The sequence below is a fragment of the Rutidosis leptorrhynchoides genome, chromosome 4 (assembly GCF_046630445.1).
Source record: "Rutidosis leptorrhynchoides isolate AG116_Rl617_1_P2 chromosome 4, CSIRO_AGI_Rlap_v1, whole genome shotgun sequence".
In the NCBI taxonomy this organism is placed as follows: Eukaryota; Viridiplantae; Streptophyta; class Magnoliopsida; order Asterales; family Asteraceae; genus Rutidosis; species Rutidosis leptorrhynchoides.
This window is the reverse complement of record NC_092336.1, coordinates 14,782,476-14,804,442: the sequence shown is the minus strand read 5'-3', so window position 1 is coordinate 14,804,442 and position 21,967 is coordinate 14,782,476. Positions and strand designations below refer to the sequence as shown.

At 36.8% G+C, this 21,967-nt stretch overlaps 1 protein-coding gene across 2 annotated transcripts; it reads left to right on the top strand.

Annotated features, from left to right (window-relative positions):
• The first annotated feature begins 17,668 nt into the window (after positions 1-17,668).
• On the top strand, positions 17,669-21,521 carry LOC139840230 (TITAN-like protein). 2 transcript variants are annotated; one of them, XM_071830475.1, is made up of 7 exons: positions 17,669-18,038; positions 18,429-18,555; positions 18,758-19,055; positions 19,148-19,197; positions 19,455-19,500; positions 19,886-20,265; positions 21,085-21,521. In XM_071830475.1, the coding sequence occupies exons 1-7, from the start codon at positions 17,746-17,748 to the stop codon at positions 21,103-21,105; spliced, it is 1,215 nt and encodes a 404-aa protein (XP_071686576.1). In that variant the 5' UTR covers positions 17,669-17,745; the 3' UTR covers positions 21,106-21,521. The 2 variants fall into 2 exon arrangements, with proteins under 2 accessions (XP_071686576.1, XP_071686575.1); XM_071830474.1 differs by having other exon boundaries at positions 19,440-19,500.
• Positions 21,522-21,967: the final 446 nt, after the last annotated feature.

Here is a 21,967-nt window from a genome sequence, read left to right as displayed (position 1 = left end):
TTATTATTATTACATGATAACGTAGTAACTAGCTATAATTTTTCATAGTGGAATATTATTAGGATTTTAGTAGTTAATTCCTTGTACTAGCTATTATGTATGAACTTAACGGGTTGGTAATACCCTAGAAATAATTAAAAAATGCTAATAAGAAGAAAAAGCTTTTATAATAATTGGTTCATATTATTAATATGCTACGATTAACTATTGACAACTCATTTTACCTATAATATTCTATATGATTAAATTATCTCTGTTGTGTTTATTGAAGAAACATGTCTCAAATATCGGATGCTGAGTTTGAGGAACTACTCGAGAAACGTGTGAATGAAAGAATTGATGCAGGTGAGGCAGCAAAAGCAACAGCCGAAGCAGCAGCCAAAGCAGCAGCCGTAAACACAAACTCATGAAACGGATGCTCATACAAAACTTTTCAAGGATGCAAACCACAGACGTTTAGTGGAACCGAGGGACCAGTAGGTCTAACCCGATGGTTTGAAAAGATGGAGTCCGTTTTCAAAATCAGTAATTGTACGAACGGAGACAAGTCAAAGTATGCTTCGTGCACGTTGCAAGACGGTGCACTTACTTGGTGGAACAATTATGCTAAAGCAGAAGGAGTAGATACGGCATATGATATCTCTTGGGAAGAACTGAAAAAGATGCTAATCGAGGAGTACTGTCCTCGAAACGAGATCAGAAAAATGGAATATGAGTTATGTAATCTGAAGGTTTTCGGCGCGAATCTCAATAACTATGAAAAGCGTTTCATGGAACTAGCCTTGTTGTGTCCCGAATTGGTGCCAAACGAGAAACGGAAGATAGAAATGTATATTGACGATTTATCGATCAATATCAAAGGAAATGTTACATCGTCCAAACCGAATACGATGCAGGAAGCCATGAAAATTTCACACTGACTCATGGACCAGATCACAGAGAGTTCGATTAAAGCACCAATTACCGAAGTCAAAACAACTGAAGGAAAGAGGAAATGGGAAGACTATAAGGGCAAAAGTACTCACCTGAAGAAACATGAAACTTTTAAAGGTAAACAAGATGGGGCAACTGCAAGTCCAAACTATAAGGGACCCCATCCGTTCTGTAAAAGATGTTACACACATCATGCAGGTTATTGCCAAGTGGTCTGTGATAAGTGCAACAAGAAAGGACATGTGGCGAAAGATTGTTATGCCACCGTTTCTGAAGTAAAGACAAAACCGACCGATGTCAAGAAATGTTTTGGATGCGGGAAGTCTGGTCACTTTATAAATCAATGTGTAACATCCCGTTTTTCCCGTACATATTGAAAGGTACATACTTAATCATTGTACGTTTGTAACTTGCTAGACTATGCGTAAATGTCTAGATATTTATATATATATACTTGATAATGTGTGCGAATACAAGTTTATACATGGGCTTTGTTAGCGTTAAGTCTTATGAGACTATTGTTGAAGGTTAGGCGAATATAGGAAGCGAGATTTAAGTGTACGAATTAAATAAAATCAAATTTTGTTTAAGGTTGTCGAAGTGTCCAGGTGACGGCCAATGTCGCGGCGTATATCCAGATCAGCAATTGGATTAAGAAGGGTCGATTTTCCCCTTATGTGTCGCGCCGTGACAAAGGGGTCCGCGCCGCGGCATTTCAAGCGAACCAGGTTCAGAAATTGGGTTAAGAGAGGTTGTTTTTCCTTCGTAATGTCGTGCCGCGACATATATCGCCGCGCCGCGACAACTCTGCAGTTCTGACTCCGATTTTAGCTCAAATTGAATGACTTCAAGGGGCAAATTGGTAATTTCGCGTATAAATCAGATGGGAGCATTAAATCCCAACCACTCATCCATTTCATTTATTTCTTTTCCCTTTTCTTTCCAATTTCTCTCTCAAAACTTAAAACCCAATTGAATTAAAAGCAAGATTTGAGAGTGAAGGATAGAGGGTTGATCTTTGGAGCAAGAATTAAAGTTGTTCCTTGTGTCTCTAGCTACGCGTTGATAGTCTCGGTAAGTTCTAACTCTAAGTTTTGAGTTTTAATTAGTTTATGCTAGGGTTTTGTTCATTTGGAACTTATGTGACCCATTTGGGGTTAAAATGGGCGAACTTGGGTTGTGTTGAGGAAAGAAAACCCAAATGGCCATAACCTAGGGTTTGGTCTTATGATTCGGGGTTATAAATGTTAAATGGCGTTTTTAGTCACTAACACGCTTGTTAAAGTTGAAAGAGATGTTATTTGGGTCATGTTTGACAAGTTTGGTAGTGAAAGTGTTAAATGGATCCAAAATGGACTAGTTGACCTAGTTTGGGTGAAATGGGTATGAATTAACCTAAGTTTGTGTTAGTTGATGTTAGTAGACTTAATTTACTAGCTTTAGTGATTAAAGTCGGGTCTTGGCCATTTAAGGGCGGTTTTGGTATGGTTGAGTCATTTAATGCGAATTGGGTCATTAAATGCTCAAGTAAGTGTAATGTGGTTAATTCCACTAGTTGTGTAATCGAATGTGTACTTATGTAATTAGGTACTTTGCTTTGAAGCCTTCGGAAGCATTTAAATCACCACCGAAGTGTTAAGGTGAGTGGAATAATTATATGCGTAGATATATAATATATTTATTTGTGGTAGCGTGAGATGTGAAGTGTCGAGGTGTTAAGACACCACATTTCACGTGACGAGTGAAGCATCGAGGTGTTAAGATGCCACTCGAGGTGAAGCACCGAGGTGTTAAGATGCCACCTAGGAGTGAAGTGTCGAGGTGTTAAGACGCCACTCCATGTTAAAGGGTGAAGTGTCGAGGTGTTAAGATGCCACCCGGGGGTTAGTGATACGAGGTGCTAAGTACACTAATGGATGTTATGAACACCAATGGGAAATTCGAGTACCATCCCTTGTACGATTGGTTAACCATGGTTATTGTGTTGTAGTGTAAGCATATTATATTGTACGGTTTGTATATATGCTATTGCATTGCTAGCTTGTGATATTGGAAGTTTATAGTTTATAATTGAGATGATAAGCTAATTGTGTTGTTAGCATGTATGCGGTATGTGTTTAAGTGTTTGCAAGTAAGTATATTATATATGTACGTGTATAATTATTGCATTCACTAAGCGTTAGCTTACCCCTCTCGTTGTTTATCTTTTTAGTCGCAGGTACGGATAAGGGCAAGGGGGTTATCGGGCATTAAGTGGCCCTTGATGATGTTTTGTTGAAGCTTGGAAGTTGGCCTAATGTTTTGGGTAGTTTAGTCCCAAACCATGCTCGAGTGTCGTTTGGATTATAAACTATCAATTGTAGTGGGTCAAACTTGTATTGAATTTGATTAATGGCCTTCGTGCCTTTTGTAAACATTTAAATTGTTGTACATTTAAGTGGATCTTGTGGAATGGTTTACATATTTAATTGGCGCGTAAATGTGTTGTATAAAAAAAAAAAAAATTATCGTATGGAATACGGGTTGGGTTGTTTCAAGTGGTATCAGAGCATGGTCTAAGGGATTTAGGCGACTTGAGATAGGCGCCTAGACTTAGACTTTATTGTGTATGCGCGTTATGCGGGACTTGTAGGAGACGGGTCGGACCGGGAGTTGATTAGTGCTTAGGTTTATGTGAATTAACCTTGTGCTAATTGTTTTGTGTTGTGTTTAGCAATCATCAAGCAAGACGGATGTTGTACTAGCAAGTGAATGCGACGTGCTCGCGTAACAACGAGTAGCTACCGTTGTTACGGGTGCAAATCGTGTTAAACAAGCAATGTACGACGATTGTTGAGCGAGATGGAGTAGTGTGGCGTATATGTATATACATATGTAATTTGTCCTTTCGTTTTTGTGGTTTAATCTATTCCGTCTTATAGAATGAAGATGAGAAACGGGCATGATATCAACGGCGGAGGTACTAGTGAAGAAGTCGAGTTTACGGCCAAGGTTGAGGCCATTTTGAAAGGCATCATGAGGCTTTTCTCGAGGACGTTAAGAAGATGTTCCTAGATACGATTGACGAGCAATTAGTCAATGTGGTAAAGGAGCAAGTTAAGGCCGTTCTTCGCGAAGATAATGTGGGAAGACGGGACTTTTTCTATAAGAATTTCAAGGACTCTCAACCTCCCTCTTTTGATGGTGAAAGAGATCCTCTTAAGAGCGCCCGTTGGATCTCCAATATGGAGGGGGCCTTCCGTACTTGTGAATGTCCTCTCGATAAGAGGACAAGGTACGGGTGTAGTATGTTGAGGGGCGATGCCAAGTTGTGGTGGGACGCAAAGCTCCAAGTTTATGGTGAAGACCCCAAGTGGGGGAGAATTAATTATTCATGGCGATAAGCGAAGGAGACTTGTACCGATATGCACTTTTGCATGGGCACGTCGTTTCCTTGTTAGTGGTGGCATGGCTTTTCTTGCTCATGTTGTTGATACTCGCAATGAGCCACCACCTAGTCGTGAAATTCCGGTTGTTAGTGAATTCGAAGACGTTTTTCCGGATGAATTACCGGGTGTTCCGGCGGAAAGACAAGTTGAGTTTCGTATTGAGTTGGTTCCGGGAGCTACTCCCATTGCTAAAACTCCTTATCGTTTAGCACCAACGGAAATGCAAGAGTTGTTAAATCAAACCCAAGAGTTGCTCGAGAAGGGTTTTATTCGACCGAGTGCTTCGCCATGGGGCGCTCCGGTGTTATTTGTGAAGAAGAAAGATGGTAGTATGCGTATGTGCATTGATTACCGTGAGTTGAATAAAGTGACGATCAAGAATCGTTATCCATTACCTAGGATTGACGATTTATTTGATCAACTTCAAGGTGCAACGTATTTCTCTAAGATCGACCTACGGTCCGGCTATCACCAAATACGGGTCCGTGAGGAAGACATAGAGAAAACGGCTTTTCGAACGCGTTACGGGCATTATGAGTTTGTGGTTATGCCTTTTGGTCTCACGAATGCACCGGCGGCATTCATGGATCTAATGAACCGAGTGTGCCAACCTATGTTGGACAAGTCGGTAATTGTGTTCATTGACGACATACTCGTTTATTCCAAGAGTATGAAGGAACATGAACACCATCTACGTGAAGTGTTGAAGACGTTGCGAAGGGAGAAATTGTATGCTAAGTTCTCCAAATGTGAATTTTGGCTAAGGGAAGTTCAATTCCTTGGTCATATTATGAATCAAGAAGGTATTATGGTAGACCCGGGGAAGATCGAAACGGTGAAAAGTTGGAGTCGACCGACTACGCCTACGGAAATCCGAAGTTTTCTCGGATTGGCCGGGTATTATCGTCGGTTTATCCAAGACTTTTCTAAGATTGCTTCTCCATTGACGAAGTTGACGAGAAAGAACACGAGATTTAATTGGGAGAACGAGCAAGAAATTGCTTTTCAATTGTTAAAAGAGAAGTTGTGTCAAGCTCCGGTGTTAGTGTTGCCGGAAGGTGTAGAAGACATGACGGTCTATTGTGATGCGTCTTTAAAAGGACTCGGGTGTGTTCTAATGCAAAGAGGTAAAGTCATCGCTTATGCCTCTCGACAATTAAAGGAACATGAAACGAGGTATCCGACTCATGATCTTGAGTTGGCGGCGGTAGTACATGCATTGAAAATTTGGCGCCATTACTTGTATGGCGTCAAGTGTACGATTTATTCGGATCATAAGAGTTTGAAACATCTCTTTAATCAACGAGATTTTAATTATCGCCAACGTAGGTGGATGGATGTGGTGAAAGACTACGATTGTGAAATACTTTATCATCCGGGTAAGGCGAATGTGGTCGCGGATGCGTTGAGTCGAAAAAGTCAACATCCGGCGATAAAAGTGGGGTCGTTACGTTTGATTATTACCAACGACTTTCTTGAAAAGCTTGGTGAGATTCAAATAGAGGCTTATGTCCACAACAAGCATACGGAGCGAATCGTGGGCCAATCGGAGTTTATTACTATGGGTCCGCGTGGTTTGTTGTCCTTCTAAGGAAGGGTGTGGGTGCCTAAGATGGGTGATTACCGACGAGTGCTACTTGATGAAGCACATAAGTCAAAATACTCCATTCATCCGGGCGCGACGAAAATGTATCTTGACTTGAAGAAAGATTATTGGTGGCCGGGCATGAAACTTGATGTTGTGAAGTATGTTGAGCAATGTGTCACGTGTTTACAAGTAAAAGCCGAACACCAAAATCCGTATGGTAAGTTGCAACCGTTAGAAATCCCGAAATGGAAATGGGAGCACATTACCATGGATTTCATAACAAAGTTACCTAAGACGGCGAGAACCCAATTTGATACGATTTGGGTGATAGTTGACCGGTTGACGAAAAGTGCTTTGTTTCTTCCCATTAAAGAAGCGATATCGTCGGAGACCTTGGCTAAGTTGTTTATCAAGGAAGTGGTCGCTCGACATGGGGTTCCTATATCTATTATATCGGATCGAGATACCCGTTTTACATCTCGGTTTTGGGAAAAGTTTCATGAAGATATGGGTACACAATTGAAATTGAGCACGGCGTACCATCCTCAAACGGACGGTCAAACCGAACGTACGAATCAAACATTGGAGGATATGTTACGTGCGTGTATTATTGATTTTGGTGGTAGTTGGGACGAGCACTTACCTTTGGTGGAATTCTCGTACAATAATAGTTATCATACTAGTATCGGGATGCCACCGTATGAGATGCTTTATGGGCGAAGGTGTCGAACCCCGATTTGTTGGGGTGAAGTGGGTCAAAGGGAAATCGGGAGTACCGATTTGGTCTTAGAAACGAATAGCAAGATTGATATGATTCGAGAGCATTTGAAAAAGGCTCAAGATAGACAAAAGTCGTATGCCGACAAATGTAGATGAATGATCGAATTTCAAGAAGGTGACATGGTGATGCTTAAGGTTTCGCCATGGAAAGGTGTTATTCGGTTTCGAAAACGAGGAAAGTTAGCTCCTCGGTTTATCGGTCCGTTTAAGATTTTAGCTCGTGTTGGCGAAGTTGCATATCGTTTGGAATTACCCGAAGAGCTTGCGGGGATCCATAATACATTTCATGTTTCCCATCTCCGTAAGTGTCTTGCGGATGACTCTTCATGGGTGCCTTTAGACGAGATCGAGCTAAACAATAAGTTAGAGTATATTGAGAAGCCGATTGCTATACTCGATGAGAAGGTCAAAAGGTGGAGAAATAAAGAGGTTAGGACTTTTAAAGTTCAATGGCGTCGTAGTAAAGGTTCTGAGTTTACTTGGGAGCCCGAAGAATTTGTGTTGGTTTATCTTCCCTCTTGTCATGCGGCTTGGATCGCGAGGACGCGCTCCGATTCAAGTGGGGGAGAGTTGTAACATCCCGTTTTTCCCGTACATATTGAAAGGTACATACTTAATCATTGTACGTTTGTAACTTGCTAGACTATGCGTAAATGTCTAGATATTTATATATATATACTTGATAATGTGTGCGAATACAAGTTTATACATGGGCTTTGTTAGCGTTAAGTCTTATGAGACTATTGTTGAAGGTTAGGCGAATATAGGAAGCGAGATTTAAGTGTACGAATTAAATAAAATCAAATTTTGTTTAAGGTTGTCGAAGTGTCCAGGTGACGGCCAATGCCGCGCCGCGACACATTGGGCCGCGCCGCGGCATATAAAGCAAATCCAGATCAGCAATTGGATTAAGAAGGGTCGATTTTCCCCTTATGTGTCGCGCCGCGACAAAGGGGTCCGCGCCGCGGCATTTCAAGCGAACCAGGTTCAGAAAGTGGGTTAAGAGAGGTTGTTTTTCCTTCGTAATGTCGCGCTGCGACATATATCGCCGCGCCGCGACAACTCTGCAGTTCTGACTCCGATTTTAGCTCAAATTGAATGACTTCAAGGGGCAAATTGGTAATTTCGCGTATAAATCAGATGGGAGCATTAAATCCCAACTACTCATCCATTTCATTTATTTCTTTTCCCTTTTCTTTCCAATTTCTCTCTCAAAACTTAAAACCCAATTGAATTAAAAGCAAGATTTGAGAGTGAAGGATAGAGGGTTGATCTTTGGAGCAAGAATTAAAGTTGTTCCTTGTGTCTCTAGCTACGCGTTGATAGTCTCGGTAAGTTCTAACTCTAAGTTTTGAGTTTTAATTAGTTTATGCTAGGGTTTTGTTCATTTGGAACTTATGTGACCCATTTGGGGTTAAAATGGGCGAACTTGGGTTGTGTTGAGGAAAGAAAACCCAAATGGCCATAACCTAGGGTTTGGTCTTATGATTCGGGGTTATAAATGTTAAATGGCGTTTTTAGTCACTAACACGCTTGTTAAAGTTGAAAGAGATGTTATTTGGGTCATGTTTGACAAGTTTGGTAGTGAAAGTGTTAAATGGATCCAAAATGGACTAGTTGACCTAGTTTGGGTGAAATGGGTATGAATTAACCTAAGTTTGTGTTAGTTGATGTTAGTAGACTTAATTTACTAGCTTTAGTGATTAAAGTCGGGTCTTGGCCATTTAAGGGCGGTTTTGGTATGGTTGAGTCATTTAATGAGAATTGGGTCATTAAATGCTCAAGTAAGTGTAATGTGGTTAATTCCACTAGTTGTGTAATCGAATGTGTACTTATGTAATTAGGTACTTTGCTTTGAAGCCTTCGGAAGCATTTAAATCACCACCGAAGTGTTAAGGTGAGTGGAATAATTATATGCGTAGGTATATAATATATTTATTTGTGGTAGCGTGAGATGTGAAGTGTCGAGGTGTTAAGACACCACGTTTCACGTGACGATTGAAGCATCGAGGTGTTAAGATGCCACTCGAGGTGAAGCATCGAGGTGTTAAGATGCCACCTAGGAGTGAAGTGTCGAGGTGTTAAGATGCCACTCCATGTTAAAGGGTGAAGTGTCGAGGTGTTAAGATGCCACCCGGGGGTTAGTGATATGAGGTTCTAAGTATACTATTGGATGTTATGAACACCAATGGGAAATTCGAGTACCATCCCTTGTACGATTGGTTAACCATGGTTATTGTGTTGTAGTGTAAGCATATTATATTGTACGGTTTGTATATATGCTATTGCATTGCTAGCTTGTGATATTGGAAGTTTATAGTTTATAATTGAGATGATAAGCTAATTGTGTTGCTAGCATGTATGCGGTATGTGTTTAAGTGTTTGCAAGTAAGTATATTATATATGTACGTGTATAATTATTGCATTCACTAAGCGTTAACTTACCCCTCTCATTGTTTATCTTTTTAGTCGCAGGTACGGATAAGGGCAAGGGGGTTATCGGGCATTAAGTGGCCCTTGATGATGTTTTGTTGAAGCTTGGAAGTTGGCCTAATGTTTTGGGTAGTTTAGTCCCAAACCATGCTCGAGTGTCGTTTGGATTATAAACTTTCAATTGTAGTGGGTCAAACTTGTATTGAATTTGATTAATGGCCTTCGTGCCTTTTGCAAACATTTAAATTGTTGTACGTTTAAGTGGATCTTGTGGAATGGTTTACATATTTAATTGGCGCGTAAATGTGTTGTATATAAAAAAAAATTATCGTATGGAATACGGGTTGGGTTGTTTCACAATGCCCTGATAAGGAGAAGAACAAAGAACCCGCACGTGGGAGGGCATTTAATGTTAGTACAAGTAAAGCACGTGAGGATCCTAATCTTGTCACGGGTACGTTTATCGTTAATAATCAACTAGCTTCTATTATGTTTGATACGGGTGCTGATAGAAGTTATATGTGTAAAGACTTTAGTTCTAAACTAAAATGTGCATCACTACCTCTAGATGATAAATATACTATTGAATTAGCTAATGGTAAACTGATAAAAGCCGATAAAATTTGCCATGGTTGCGAAATAAATCTCGCTGGTGAAACCTTCAAAATCGATTTGATACACGTAGAATTAGGAAGTTTTGAAGTAATCGTTGGCATGGACTGGATGTCCAAAACAAGAGCGGAAGTTGTTTGCGCTGAAAAAGCAATCCGCATCCCTCGTAAGGATGAAACGTCATTAATGATTTATGGGGAGAAGAACAACTCGAAGCTGAACCTTATCAGCTGTATGAAGGCTCAGAAACTTATAAGAAAAGGTTGTTATGCTATTCTAGCACACGTAAAGAAGATCGATACTGAAGAAAGAAGCATTGATGACACGCCGGTTGTAAGAGAATATCTCGGAGTATTTCCAGAAGAATTGCCGGGGCTACCTCCACACAGATGTGTAGAATTCCAGATTGATCTCATACCAGGAGCCGCACCTGTAGCCCGATCCCCATATAGACTTGCACCTTCAGAAATGCAAGAATTACAAGACCAGTTGCAAGAATTATTGGACCGTGGATTTATTTCTCCCAGTTTTTCACCTTGGGGTGCTCCTATTCTGTTCGTCAAGAAGAAGGATGGATCTATGAGAATGTGCATAGATTACCGAGAATTAAACAAATTAACGATCAAGAATCGATACCCATTACCGAGGATTGATGATTTGTTTGATCAATTGCAAGGATCAAGTGTTTATTCTAAGATTGATCTACGCTCCAGATATCATCAGCTGAGAGTGAAGGAAGAAGATGTTCCTAAAACCGCGTTCAGAGACCGTTACGGTCACTATGAGTTTCTAGTCATGCCTTTTGGATTAACTAATGCTCCAGCAGTATTCATGGATCTAATGAATCGCATCTGTAGACCGTATTTAGGCAAATTTGTCATTGTTTTTATTGACGACATATTGATTTACTCGAAGAACAAGGAAGAACATGAGCAACACTTAAGACTGGTACTAGAGATACTCAAGAAAGAAGAATTGTACGCAAAATTTTCAAAATGTGATTTCTGGTTACAACAAGTACAATTTTTAGGCCATGTTGTCAGTAAACATGGAATTAAAGTTGACCCTTCCAAGATCGAAGCCATTAGTAAATGGGAAACACCGAAGACTCCAACACAAATCCGCCAATTCTTAGGTCTTGCTGGTTACTACCGAAGATTCATTCAAGATTTCTCTAGAATCGCCAAACCCTTAACTGCATTGACTCAAAAGGGAAAGAAGTATGATTGGTCCACGGAACAGGAATCCTCATTCCAGTTATTAAAGAAGAAGTTAACGTCTGCACCCATTTTGTCATTACCGGAAAGAAATGATGATTTCGTGATCTATTGTGACGCTTCGCGCCAAGGTTTAGGATGTGTATTAATGCAACGCACAAAATTTATCGCATATGCCTCACGACAACTAAAAATTCATGAAAAGAACTATACGACGCACGATTTGGAACTTGGAGCAGTAGTTTTTGCACTCAAAATATGGAGACACTATCTATATGGCACCAAGTGTACAGTGTACACCGATCATAAGAGTCTTCAACATATTTTTGATCAAAAACAACTCAATATGAGGCAACATCGCTGGATAGAGTTGTTGAACGATTACGATTGTGAAATCCGTTACCACCCCGGAAAGGCTAATGTTGTAGCTGATGCCCTAAGTCGGAAAGAAAGAGTAAAACCTCTTAGGGTCCGAGCTTTGAATATTACAATTTGTACTGATCTCACAAAGCAAATTCAAGCAGCACAGTTAGAGGCTTTAAAAGAAGAAAATGAAAAAGGCGAAATGAGCATAGGGTTAGAAAAACAGCTTGAAGTAAAAGCCGATGGAACCCTGTATTTTGCTGGTAGGATATGGGTACCAAGACATGGTAACCTAAGGCAACTAGTACTAGATGAAGCACACAAAACGAGGTACTCAATTCACCCAGGAAATGGGAAAATGTACCACGATCTCAAGAAGTTCTATTGGTGGCCTAATATGAAGACAGAAATTGCTACTTATGTAAGCAAATGTTTGACGTGTGCAAAGGTCAAAGCTGAGCACCAAAAGTCGTCAGGATTACTGCAACAACCGAAAATTCCGCAGTGGAAATGGGAAAGAATAACCATGGATTTCATTACGAAATTTTCAAGGACTGCAAGTAGTCATGATACTATTTGGGTGATAGTTGATCGTCTAACTAAATCAGCTCACTTTCTACCAATAAAGGAGACAGACAGTATGGAGAAATTAGCACGGCTATATTTGAAGGAAGTAGTTTCCAGGCATGGTGTACCTATCTCCATCATATCTGATCGCGACACCCGATTCACATCACGTTTCTGGCAGTCATTACAAAAAGCATTGGGAACTCGATTAGATATGAGCACCGCTTATCACCCACAGACAGATGGTCAAAGTGAAAGAACAATACAAACATTGAAAGACATGTTACGGGCATGCGTGATTGACTTTGGAACCAGTTGGGATCGACACTTACCATTGGCAGAATTTTCATACAATAACAGCTATCATACGAGCATCAACGCAGCGCCATTTGAAGCACTTTATGGTAGAAAGTGCAGATCTCCTATCTGTTGGAGTGAAGTAGGAGAAAGACAACTTACTGGACCAGAAATTATTCATGAAACCACCGACAAGATCATTCAAATACAACAGCGATTGAAAACGGCCATGAGTCGCCAAAAGAGTTATGCTGATGTAAGAAGAAAACCGCTAGAATTTCAAGTGGGCGACAAAGTCATGTTGAAAGTGTCACCCTGGAAAGGCGTTGTACGATTCGGTAAACGAGGAAAGCTAAGTCCTAGGTACGTAGGACCCTTTGAAATCACCGAAAGAATTGGAGCAGTTGCTTATCGATTAAAGCTACCGCAAGAACTTAGTAGTGTTCATGACACATTTCACATGTCAAATTTAAAGAAATATTTAGCTGAAGAGGATGTTGTAATTCCTCTTGACGAAATACGAATCAATGATAAACTCCATTTTATCGAAGAACCTGTTGAAATCATGGACCGTGAGGTCAAACAATTAAAACAAAGCAAAATACCGATAGTTAGGGTTCGTTGGAAAGCTAGACGAGGACCCGAGTTTACTTGGGAACGTGAGGATCAAATGAAGGAAAAGTATCCACATTTGTTCACTGATATCACTCATAAAACAGGTACTAGTCAAAATTTCGGGACGGAATTTTCTTTAACGGGGAGGTTATGTGATGACCCGGAAAATTTCGACAAATCTAAACCAATTATCTATATGATTTAATATTATGTAAATATATATATATATATATATATATATATATATATATATATATATATATATATATATATATATATATATATATATATACATATATATGTATATGTATATATATATGTATATGTATATATATATGTATATGTATATATACATATATATATACATATATATATATATACATATATATATATATATTATAAGATGTACAAGTAAAACACTAATTGCTACTGTAAAAACGAAATTGCTACAGTAAACACTATTTACTAAAGTAACACTATTTGCTACAGTAAACACTATTTGATGTCGACGAACTAGCAAACAAAAACGAAAAAGGCGGTCATGCGATCGCATGGCAAAAACATTGAAAACTCATGCGATCGCTTGAGCTACAGTAAATGGAAAAGTTGTGACGATCGCTCCAAATCCATATGGACGAACACGTCATTCATTGATTTCATTGCGAGGTATTTGACCTCTATATTATACGTTTTGTAAACATTGCATTCTTTTGAAAAGGCACACCATAAATAAATATTTAAATCAAAGGTTTTCGACATCTGATGATTTCTACATATAGACAATCACCATAAATAATAGTTTACAACAGTACTTCCGTTGACAATACAGTCAAAATAAGATACATGGTGATGATTTGGTGAATGCAACGTTTCCTTGAAAAATATGTCATGTAAGACTCCATGCACATAGCTTGTCTAACATCTAAGCAAACAGCGGAAGACTTCTAGGAAACCTGAGAATAAACATGCTAACAAGTGTCAACACAAAGGTTGGTGAGTTCATAGTTTTAATGTTTCGTATAATCTGTATATAAAGGTGGATCACAAGATTTCAGTTGTTTCATCCGAAACGTTTATCAAAATATTCTATGAAATTGAGCACCCTGGTAACTAAACTTAACGTATATATATTTTATACCCTTTGTATAATCATCTTAATAATACACGCAAACCAACGTGTACGCTTCTCAAATAGCATACGTCCGTTAAAAGGCTAGTGCTCTAGCTCGGACGGGGATATCAAGCCCTATGGATCCATATACTACTACTCGCGCCCACCAGTTCTTATAACTGGCAGTTACTAGTTACCAAAGCTAAGGGATTTTCGGTTCAAACTTAGTGTAGAATTTAGTATGTACTTGTGTCCATTGTTTTTAAAATAAAGTGCATGTATTCTCAGCCCAAAAATATAGATTTCAAAAGCAATTAAAAAGGGAGCAAATGAAACTCACTGTTTAATATTGATATACAATATTGTAGGAAAGCACGTAGACGCATCGGAGATGATAAACACGAGGTTTGATTCACAAAAATACCCTCGAACATTACCCATAATTTCCTTGGCAATAACCCATATTTTCCTTAGCTCTAGCTCGCTCGAAAACTTGTTTTGAAAATTACTTGGATAGCACTCCGTCGTAATATTTTATGTACATTATTATTTTTGTATCGCAAAAATAATAATACTAATAATAAAAATAATAAGATTAATAATAATCTTATTAATAATAATAATAATAATAAATAAATAAATAAATAAATAAATAAAATAAATACGGAGTAATATGTATATTTGTGTATGTGTGTGTGATTAACTGGCCAAAACTCGAGAATTTATAGCACCTGACCTATTTTTACACCCCATGCGATCGCATGGGGTTTGTACTGGATAGCCATGCGATCGCATGGCTAAGATTTCCAGCTCAGAACCTTTTGTCAATTAGCTTGTCGACATGATTTTATATTAATATAAAATATATAATATATTTAATTTAAATAATTAATTATATATTATATTAAATTCACATGCATAGTTGACTTGTAATTTTTGTTCCGATAAGTCGTACGTCGTCACTTGACTTATGTCCCGGTTCCGGTTTTTCGAATGTCCTTTCGTACATTTAGAAAACTTGCATTTTACGTTTCGTGTCACGTACCTTTGTCAAAATATAGCCTTAAATTATCCATGAACTATACCACTCATAGTATATCTTAAACTTTCGAATGTTTTGGTCATTTACTTCTATCAATCATCGTCTCGTTATTTGTTAAAATATATTTTAAAATAGTGTTTACTGTAGCAAAGTTACTGTAGCAAAGTCAATTTCACTGTAACAAATAGTGATTTTCGAAAACACTGTAGCATTCTGGGTAATGTAGCAATTTGAAAATACTGTAGCAAATTAGTGTTTTACTGGTTCATCTTAAACGCTTTAGTTAACTTATCTGAATATCAATTGAATCAATAAACGAATGTTACTATCGTTTACTAAATAACTTTAAATCATATATATTCAATTAGATATATAAACCAATAAGTTTAATGTACGGTATCATGCAATTAAAACATTGTTACCTTTTCAAGTTATAGTATATATGTATCTATTTACATATAATTGTTCGCGAATCGTCGAAAACAATCGAAGGGTATTTAAATATATAAAAGTAGTTCAAAAATTTTGAGATTCAGTTTTACAGACTTTGCTTATCGTGTCGGAAATTTTAATCATACAAAGATTAAGTTTAAATTTAGTCGAAATTTCTGGGTCATCACAAAAGTATTATAAATACACCAGTTTGCTCGACGAATTTTTTCACAACACCTTATTCTGTAATTTATTTATATTTATATTTATATTATAATTATAATTTTAAATTTAAGTTTAATAATAATAAGGTATATACGAGGGTGTTTTTAATTCGGGTTTCAAACCGCTTTAAGCTAAGAAAATATTGGGTATTGTTCGGGGTATTGTTCTTGAATCCAAGGCCAACCATACAGTCGTCTACCATCATTACGTCTACGCAATTTGCCTACAATATTGAGTCTCAATATTGAACTGTGAGTTTATAGATCCCTTTTTAAATGCTTTAAATATTTTGGGCTGAGAATACATGCAATTTATTTTAAACGCAATGGATACAAGTACATGCTTAATTCTACACTGAGTTAAACCGAAAATTCCTTAACTTTGGTAACTAGTAGCTGCCAGTTCATAGGATGTGGACTGGTGGGCGCGAATAATAGTATATGGATCCATAGGGCTTGACATCCCCGTCCGAGCTAGAGCGCTAGCCTTTTAACGGACGTATGTTATTTGAGTTTAAGACACGTTGGTTTGCGTGTATTAAAACGAATGGGGGTAATTATCACTATAGCGTTAAGTTTAGTTATCAGGGTGCTCTGTTACGTAGAATCTATTGATAAACTTTTGATGAAATCTTGTGGTCTATCTTTAAATATGTTTATGACTCGAGCAATTAAACCTATAACTCACCAACATTCGTGTTGACTTTTTAGCATTTTTTATTCTCAGGTCCTTAGACTGCTTCCGCTGTGATGTGCTTGTTGCGTGCACGGAGTCTCTCATGCTTTGTACAAAGTTTATTGCATTCAAAATAAAACTGCGTTGTGTAATAAATAATTGGACTGTGATGTCAACCTGTAAATTAAAGACTTATGTATTTTGGGGGTTTTGCTTATACCTAAGCACACGCCCACATATTTATAACTTTCTATGTTTAGAAAGTCACTTATTTTAATGAATGCAATATTTTATCAAAACGTATCATATAGAGGTCAAAACCTCACTGTGGAATCAATGATTAACGTGCCGCGTCAATAGCGATTTTGACGGGTCGTTACAAATGTGGAGATAAAGAAATTAAAAAAAATATATGATTTAATAATATAAATATGATTTCAAATTCGAGTAAACAAACTTTGACTTGAAAAGGTAAATTATCTACTTAAATTATATATCTAACACATATATACAATAATATTAATAACTAAATATATTTATTCAATAATATCGAAGTTGAATTCGGTTTTTTATTCGGTTTTCGGTTAACCAAATTCAGAAATTTCAAAACCAAAATCCGAACCGAAAAACCATATTTTAATTTGGTTTTCGGTTTCGCTCGATCCGAAAACCATTTTATAAATTCGGTTTGATTTTTTTTGGATTGGTTTCGATTTGGTTTTCGGTTTAAACGGTTTTGACCAAACCGATGAACACCCCTACACGGAGGTTTCTGACCTCTTTATTGTATTCTATATGAATCAAAGTTCTTCATCTCTTTATTCTATTCTATATGAATAAAGTAATAAAATAATTATTACATTATTTTGAGATAGTGGAGTATTTAACTTAGGGTGCGTTTGTTTACCTCTTAATAGAATGGTTCAGCGCTGAATGCTGAACCATTCAGCATTCAGCGCGTTTGTTTCTGACCTCTGAATGACTGATGGTGCTGAATGGTTCAGCATTCAGTGCTCAACCATTCAGAGCTGTAATCCTCTCTTAACCATTCAGCACATACTTTTTATTAAATATTCTCTTTAATTTATATCATTAACACTCATTAATAAACTATATTGTAATTTTTATTCGTGTCAATGATTAATAAGGTAATTTTACATCATTCACATCATTCGTTAAAAATGATTATCAAACAGCTTATTGTCATTCAGAAGCAACATCATTCAGAACCTTTGACTCATTCAGATTCTGAACCATTCAGCGCTAAATCATTCATCATTCATTTTTATTAAAAGCCACCGTTAAAACTCATCGGATCAAAATAACCCGACCCGCCGGAGTTGCCATTTGTTCTACTTCTCCTAATCTACCCCTGAACTGAAATCTAACAATTTGACGTTTTGATTATCGTCCAAACAATTGGCTCGATGAAGTCACCATCAAACCCTAACCCTAATAAACGAAACTCGAAGAAGAATAACGAATTTGAGTTTTGTAAAGTATGTAAGCTGAATCACAATCTAGGTCGTCGTCATAATTACTTACCGAATCACGTTAAATCCTTATCAGCATTTCTATCTCGATTTCAATCTAAGATATCTGACGTACGGTTTTTTATTAAGAACCCTAGCTTACTTCGTCCGGAGCTTGCTTCTCAAAATAGGTTTTGGTGCGTGTTTTGCGATTCAGATGTTACGGAACCCGGTAGTTCGTTTGCTTGGTGAGCTAATTTAGACCTAACTTGTGCAGATTTATTAATAAGGCTCTATGCGTCTGTGAATAATCATATTAGATAAAATGTATATTCTGCCTATTGTGAATTTGTGATTGCTTATATTCAAATGCTTATTTGCATAATTATGTGCCAAATTCTTTATTTTAAGTGTTTCTATAAGTTGAAACACTCTTGTTGCCAAACAATTAAAAAGTATGTGTTTTAAAAACATAATAAGCTATATGCACCTAAAATTCTTAGTTGATTAGTTGCACGACTAAGATTCTGATTCCAAGTAATGTGTATGATAAACGAATATGTATTTGATTAAGAAGATGTTTTGTATGAACAAATTAGTATTTCAATGATTTTTTTTTTTCCATGTTGTTTTGCCAGTGAGAGAGCAATCAACCATCTTGCGAGTGCGGATCACTTGAAAAATTTCAAAAGTTTTATGTGGAAATACGGTGGTAAAATGGACCGCGTTGACATTTTCCGGGTTTCCGATACAGATCTTGCTAAGGTAGCTTGTTTTATGTGACTCCTTTAAGCAATATTATCTTGTCACAAAATTATATTCTACTTCATAAATGGGAACATACTTTTTTTGTTTTTCAAATTGTTGCAATTCCTTCATTTTGAAGTCCCTAAATTTAGCATTAATGCTGTTAGCGGTCTATAATTAGTTCTGTTAAGATACTTATGACCTCTACCTCTTATTGCAGTATCAAAAGAAGTGCATATCAATGAAGAGTGAAGATGGTAATGAACAACCTGGTGGAGCTTTAATCGGCCCTTCAAATGATATCCACAATGAACTGAAATTTGATTATGTAGATAGCTTTGACAGACGTCATAACTTTAATTTTCCAAATGGTGTTTTACCTTTACAAAATCATACAAATGAGAAATATCAGGTATCCCATTCAGATATGTCTAGAGGTGCAGCATCTAGCAGTTCTTCGTTTGATAGGAAATCGTTGCTGCTGGCTTCGGACACAAAGCGTTTAAATAATCTAGGAGGTGATTATCTGCCCAATATACATAGTTTTATACTTTCATGGCATATGCAACTTTTCATTAGAACAAATCTTGATGCTCGTGTTACTATTCAGGTAATGCAGGCATGAATGGGCTAACTGGAGGTTATCATCACAAAGGACTGGTATGTTTCTAATCAGCATTATGTTATCTTAGTGATTCATACGTGATTTAGTTAGATGTTGACATTCATTAATTCTGTGAAGGTTCCTTATGTTTGACTACTATAGAAGTGAACACCTAAATTTTTGCTGGTTTTGCTTTATGAATAAGTTATCATTATTTTGACTAAATTGATCTATTTCGTCTTGGTCTTTGTTCACGTTTATTGCAATGGCATTTTTTTGGTTAATCCTAATATTACAGGGGAACACATGCCAGGTATATTCAGAGAAAAGTGAATTTGATATGGAGGGTAGTTCAGCAGGTATCATTTACGATTTCACTAGTAATATGAAATTTTTAGAAATGCTCTTTTAAACAAGCAATAAAATAATAGTTATATTATAATAATGATAATATGGTATCTAAAATAAAGAAACAAATTCAATCAATAATTGGCAATTCAATTAAGATATTGTGGTCGACTCACACTGTTAAATGCATCTCTTGTGTCTTTATAAGTAATGTTACTGTTTAAGCATTTCACATAAAAAAGACAACGCAAAAATGTGATTGCTCATTTTGAAATTGACCTGTTACCCAACTTGTAATGGTGTGCCACATGAAATTAGAGTATTATACCTACGAGAGTCTTAATAACTTGGCATTATTCTAATACATTTTTTGGTTTCTCGAGCTTTTCCATACAGGTTTGCAGAAGCTGACACAAATTTCTTCCAAAGTATCGGATACAGGAAACGTGCATTCTGGAGCTCCCCCTCCTTGGTTTGATGCAACCAATGGAGTTCATTTTGACCCGGTTGTTAAAACCGTGAAGTCAAAATTAAACCCTAATAGGGTTGGGGCTGCATGGGCAGAAAAAAGAAAATTAGAGATGGAGTTGGAGAGTAAAGGGAAGTTGCCTGTTAAAAGTTTTGATGCCAACTGGCTTCCCAACTTTGGTAGAGTGTGGCAATCAGGAACCAGGAAGGACTCCAGGAAACAATTTGAGGAGGAAGTTAAGAAACTTCCGGAAGAAATCCAATCTGATTCTTCATTGCAGTTGCAGCCTTATATAAGCAAGAGAATGGTAAGCTCACACATCTATTATTCTATTATCTTTTGAAAAGAGTGTTTTATTACCAATTTATAGGTAGATGGGTCTATTTGTGTTATATTTTTTCTCTAATGGGTCAAATGGGTTAAGAAGCAGAACCTTTATAGCTGAAATGAAAACGGGTTAAAAGTTGTGCAAGGTTCATTTACAATCCATTAAAACTTCGAAGTAGTTTTACTTGGAAGATTAGAATACTATAGTAGCGATATGTTAATAATAATAATAATAATAATAATAATAATAACAACAACAACAACAACAACATGATGATGATGATGATGATGTTATTTATTTATAAAATTGTAACGTAAATATTAAAATGTTTGTGGGTTATTCAATTATAAAATTGTAACGTAAATATTAAAATGTTTGTGGGTTATTCAACCTAACTCGTCATGTACGAAAGTTACCTGTTTGATAACTGTGAAACAGGTTTACTAAAAAGGTATGTGTGTGTGTAATCTCGTAAATCATTTTGTTTCCAGAAATTAAATTATAATTGAAATAGTATATAATTGTTGTAAATGTAAATGAAATAAATAATTAATTATATCCATATGGTTTTCTTGGATTAGAAATGTTTCATGTCAGCCTTAACTAACATATTTCGAACTGTACTTAAAAAGTTTTAGTTTTGACCAGTTACTCAAGTCTCTGACCCATCCTTGTTAGGTTTACTAGGTTGTTTCAAATATTAATCTTGATAGCAAGTTCATGGTGCTTCTTTTATGTCGTGAATGACGCTCATTAACTTTCATGTTTTTCTTCTTCCTTTGGGCGTTTTAATTGCAGCGTCGGGAAGATAATGGATGATGTATCTGCTCACAGCAAGAAAAGAGTCCTGCTAATAACGTCAAAGCGTATGTTATCATGGTGTCTCTGTATTTCCACCATACAGTCGCATATGGATTGTAAGATGCAAAATCCGAAGAATTTAGAATTTTGACACTACCATTTGCTCGGACCATTTGCTACTGAGAACTGAAAAGGAACACTACTGCATTTAATGAAGTAAATATGCCATGCTTTCCTTGTTTGATTTGGTTATTAAGTACTGGTCCTTATTATGATTTCTAACTCGAAAAATAATTTTGAAAATAATATATTAACATCTGGTCTGGTTAATGCTACTTGGCATAGAGTTTTAGTAAAGAATGTAATTCATTTGATTTTGTTATTTTTTTTCTTCTCACTCTCAATGCTTCAAATAGTAGCTCTTTTACCTGAAAAAAAAATCCATTACACTCTCAATGCTTCAAGTGGATAATTTAGTGTGTGGGTTTTGAATACTCATGCAAATACAAGAAGTTTCAAATTTTAACTTCACTAACATTACATCTTGAGTGGGTGAGGGAACAGGTCTGAACAAGCATGGAAGTATCTAGTTAAGTCGTGTAATACTCGTCCTTTTCGAGTAACTTGAACATGAAAAACTTTATCCGGTTACATTACAAAGTTATATTTTTGTTCCATGTATATGAGTGATGATATGTTTACCGTATTACCATGTATTATGATAAATTCGTCATGATTAATTATGCATTATCAGCTTGTAATATAGATTCATACATTATATAGTGTTAGATTTATTAAATTTCATACTCCGTAGTAAATTATATCGACACTATATAATTATAGATTAGATAGTAATGAATAGGGAGATGATAATTCCACA

Bases quoted from the DNA above. Each gene is read 5' to 3' on its own strand.
- LOC139840230 (XM_071830474.1), top strand. From the start codon at position 17,746: ATGAAGTCACCATCAAACCCTAACCCTAATAAACGAAACTCGAAGAAG. The intron at 19,056-19,147 runs GTGATTATCTGC...GTTACTATTCAG, and splicing joins GCGTTTAAATAATCTAGGAG to GTAATGCAGGCATGAATGGG. The intron at 20,266-21,084 runs GTAAGCTCACAC...TTTTAATTGCAG, and splicing joins CTTATATAAGCAAGAGAATG to CGTCGGGAAGATAATGGATG.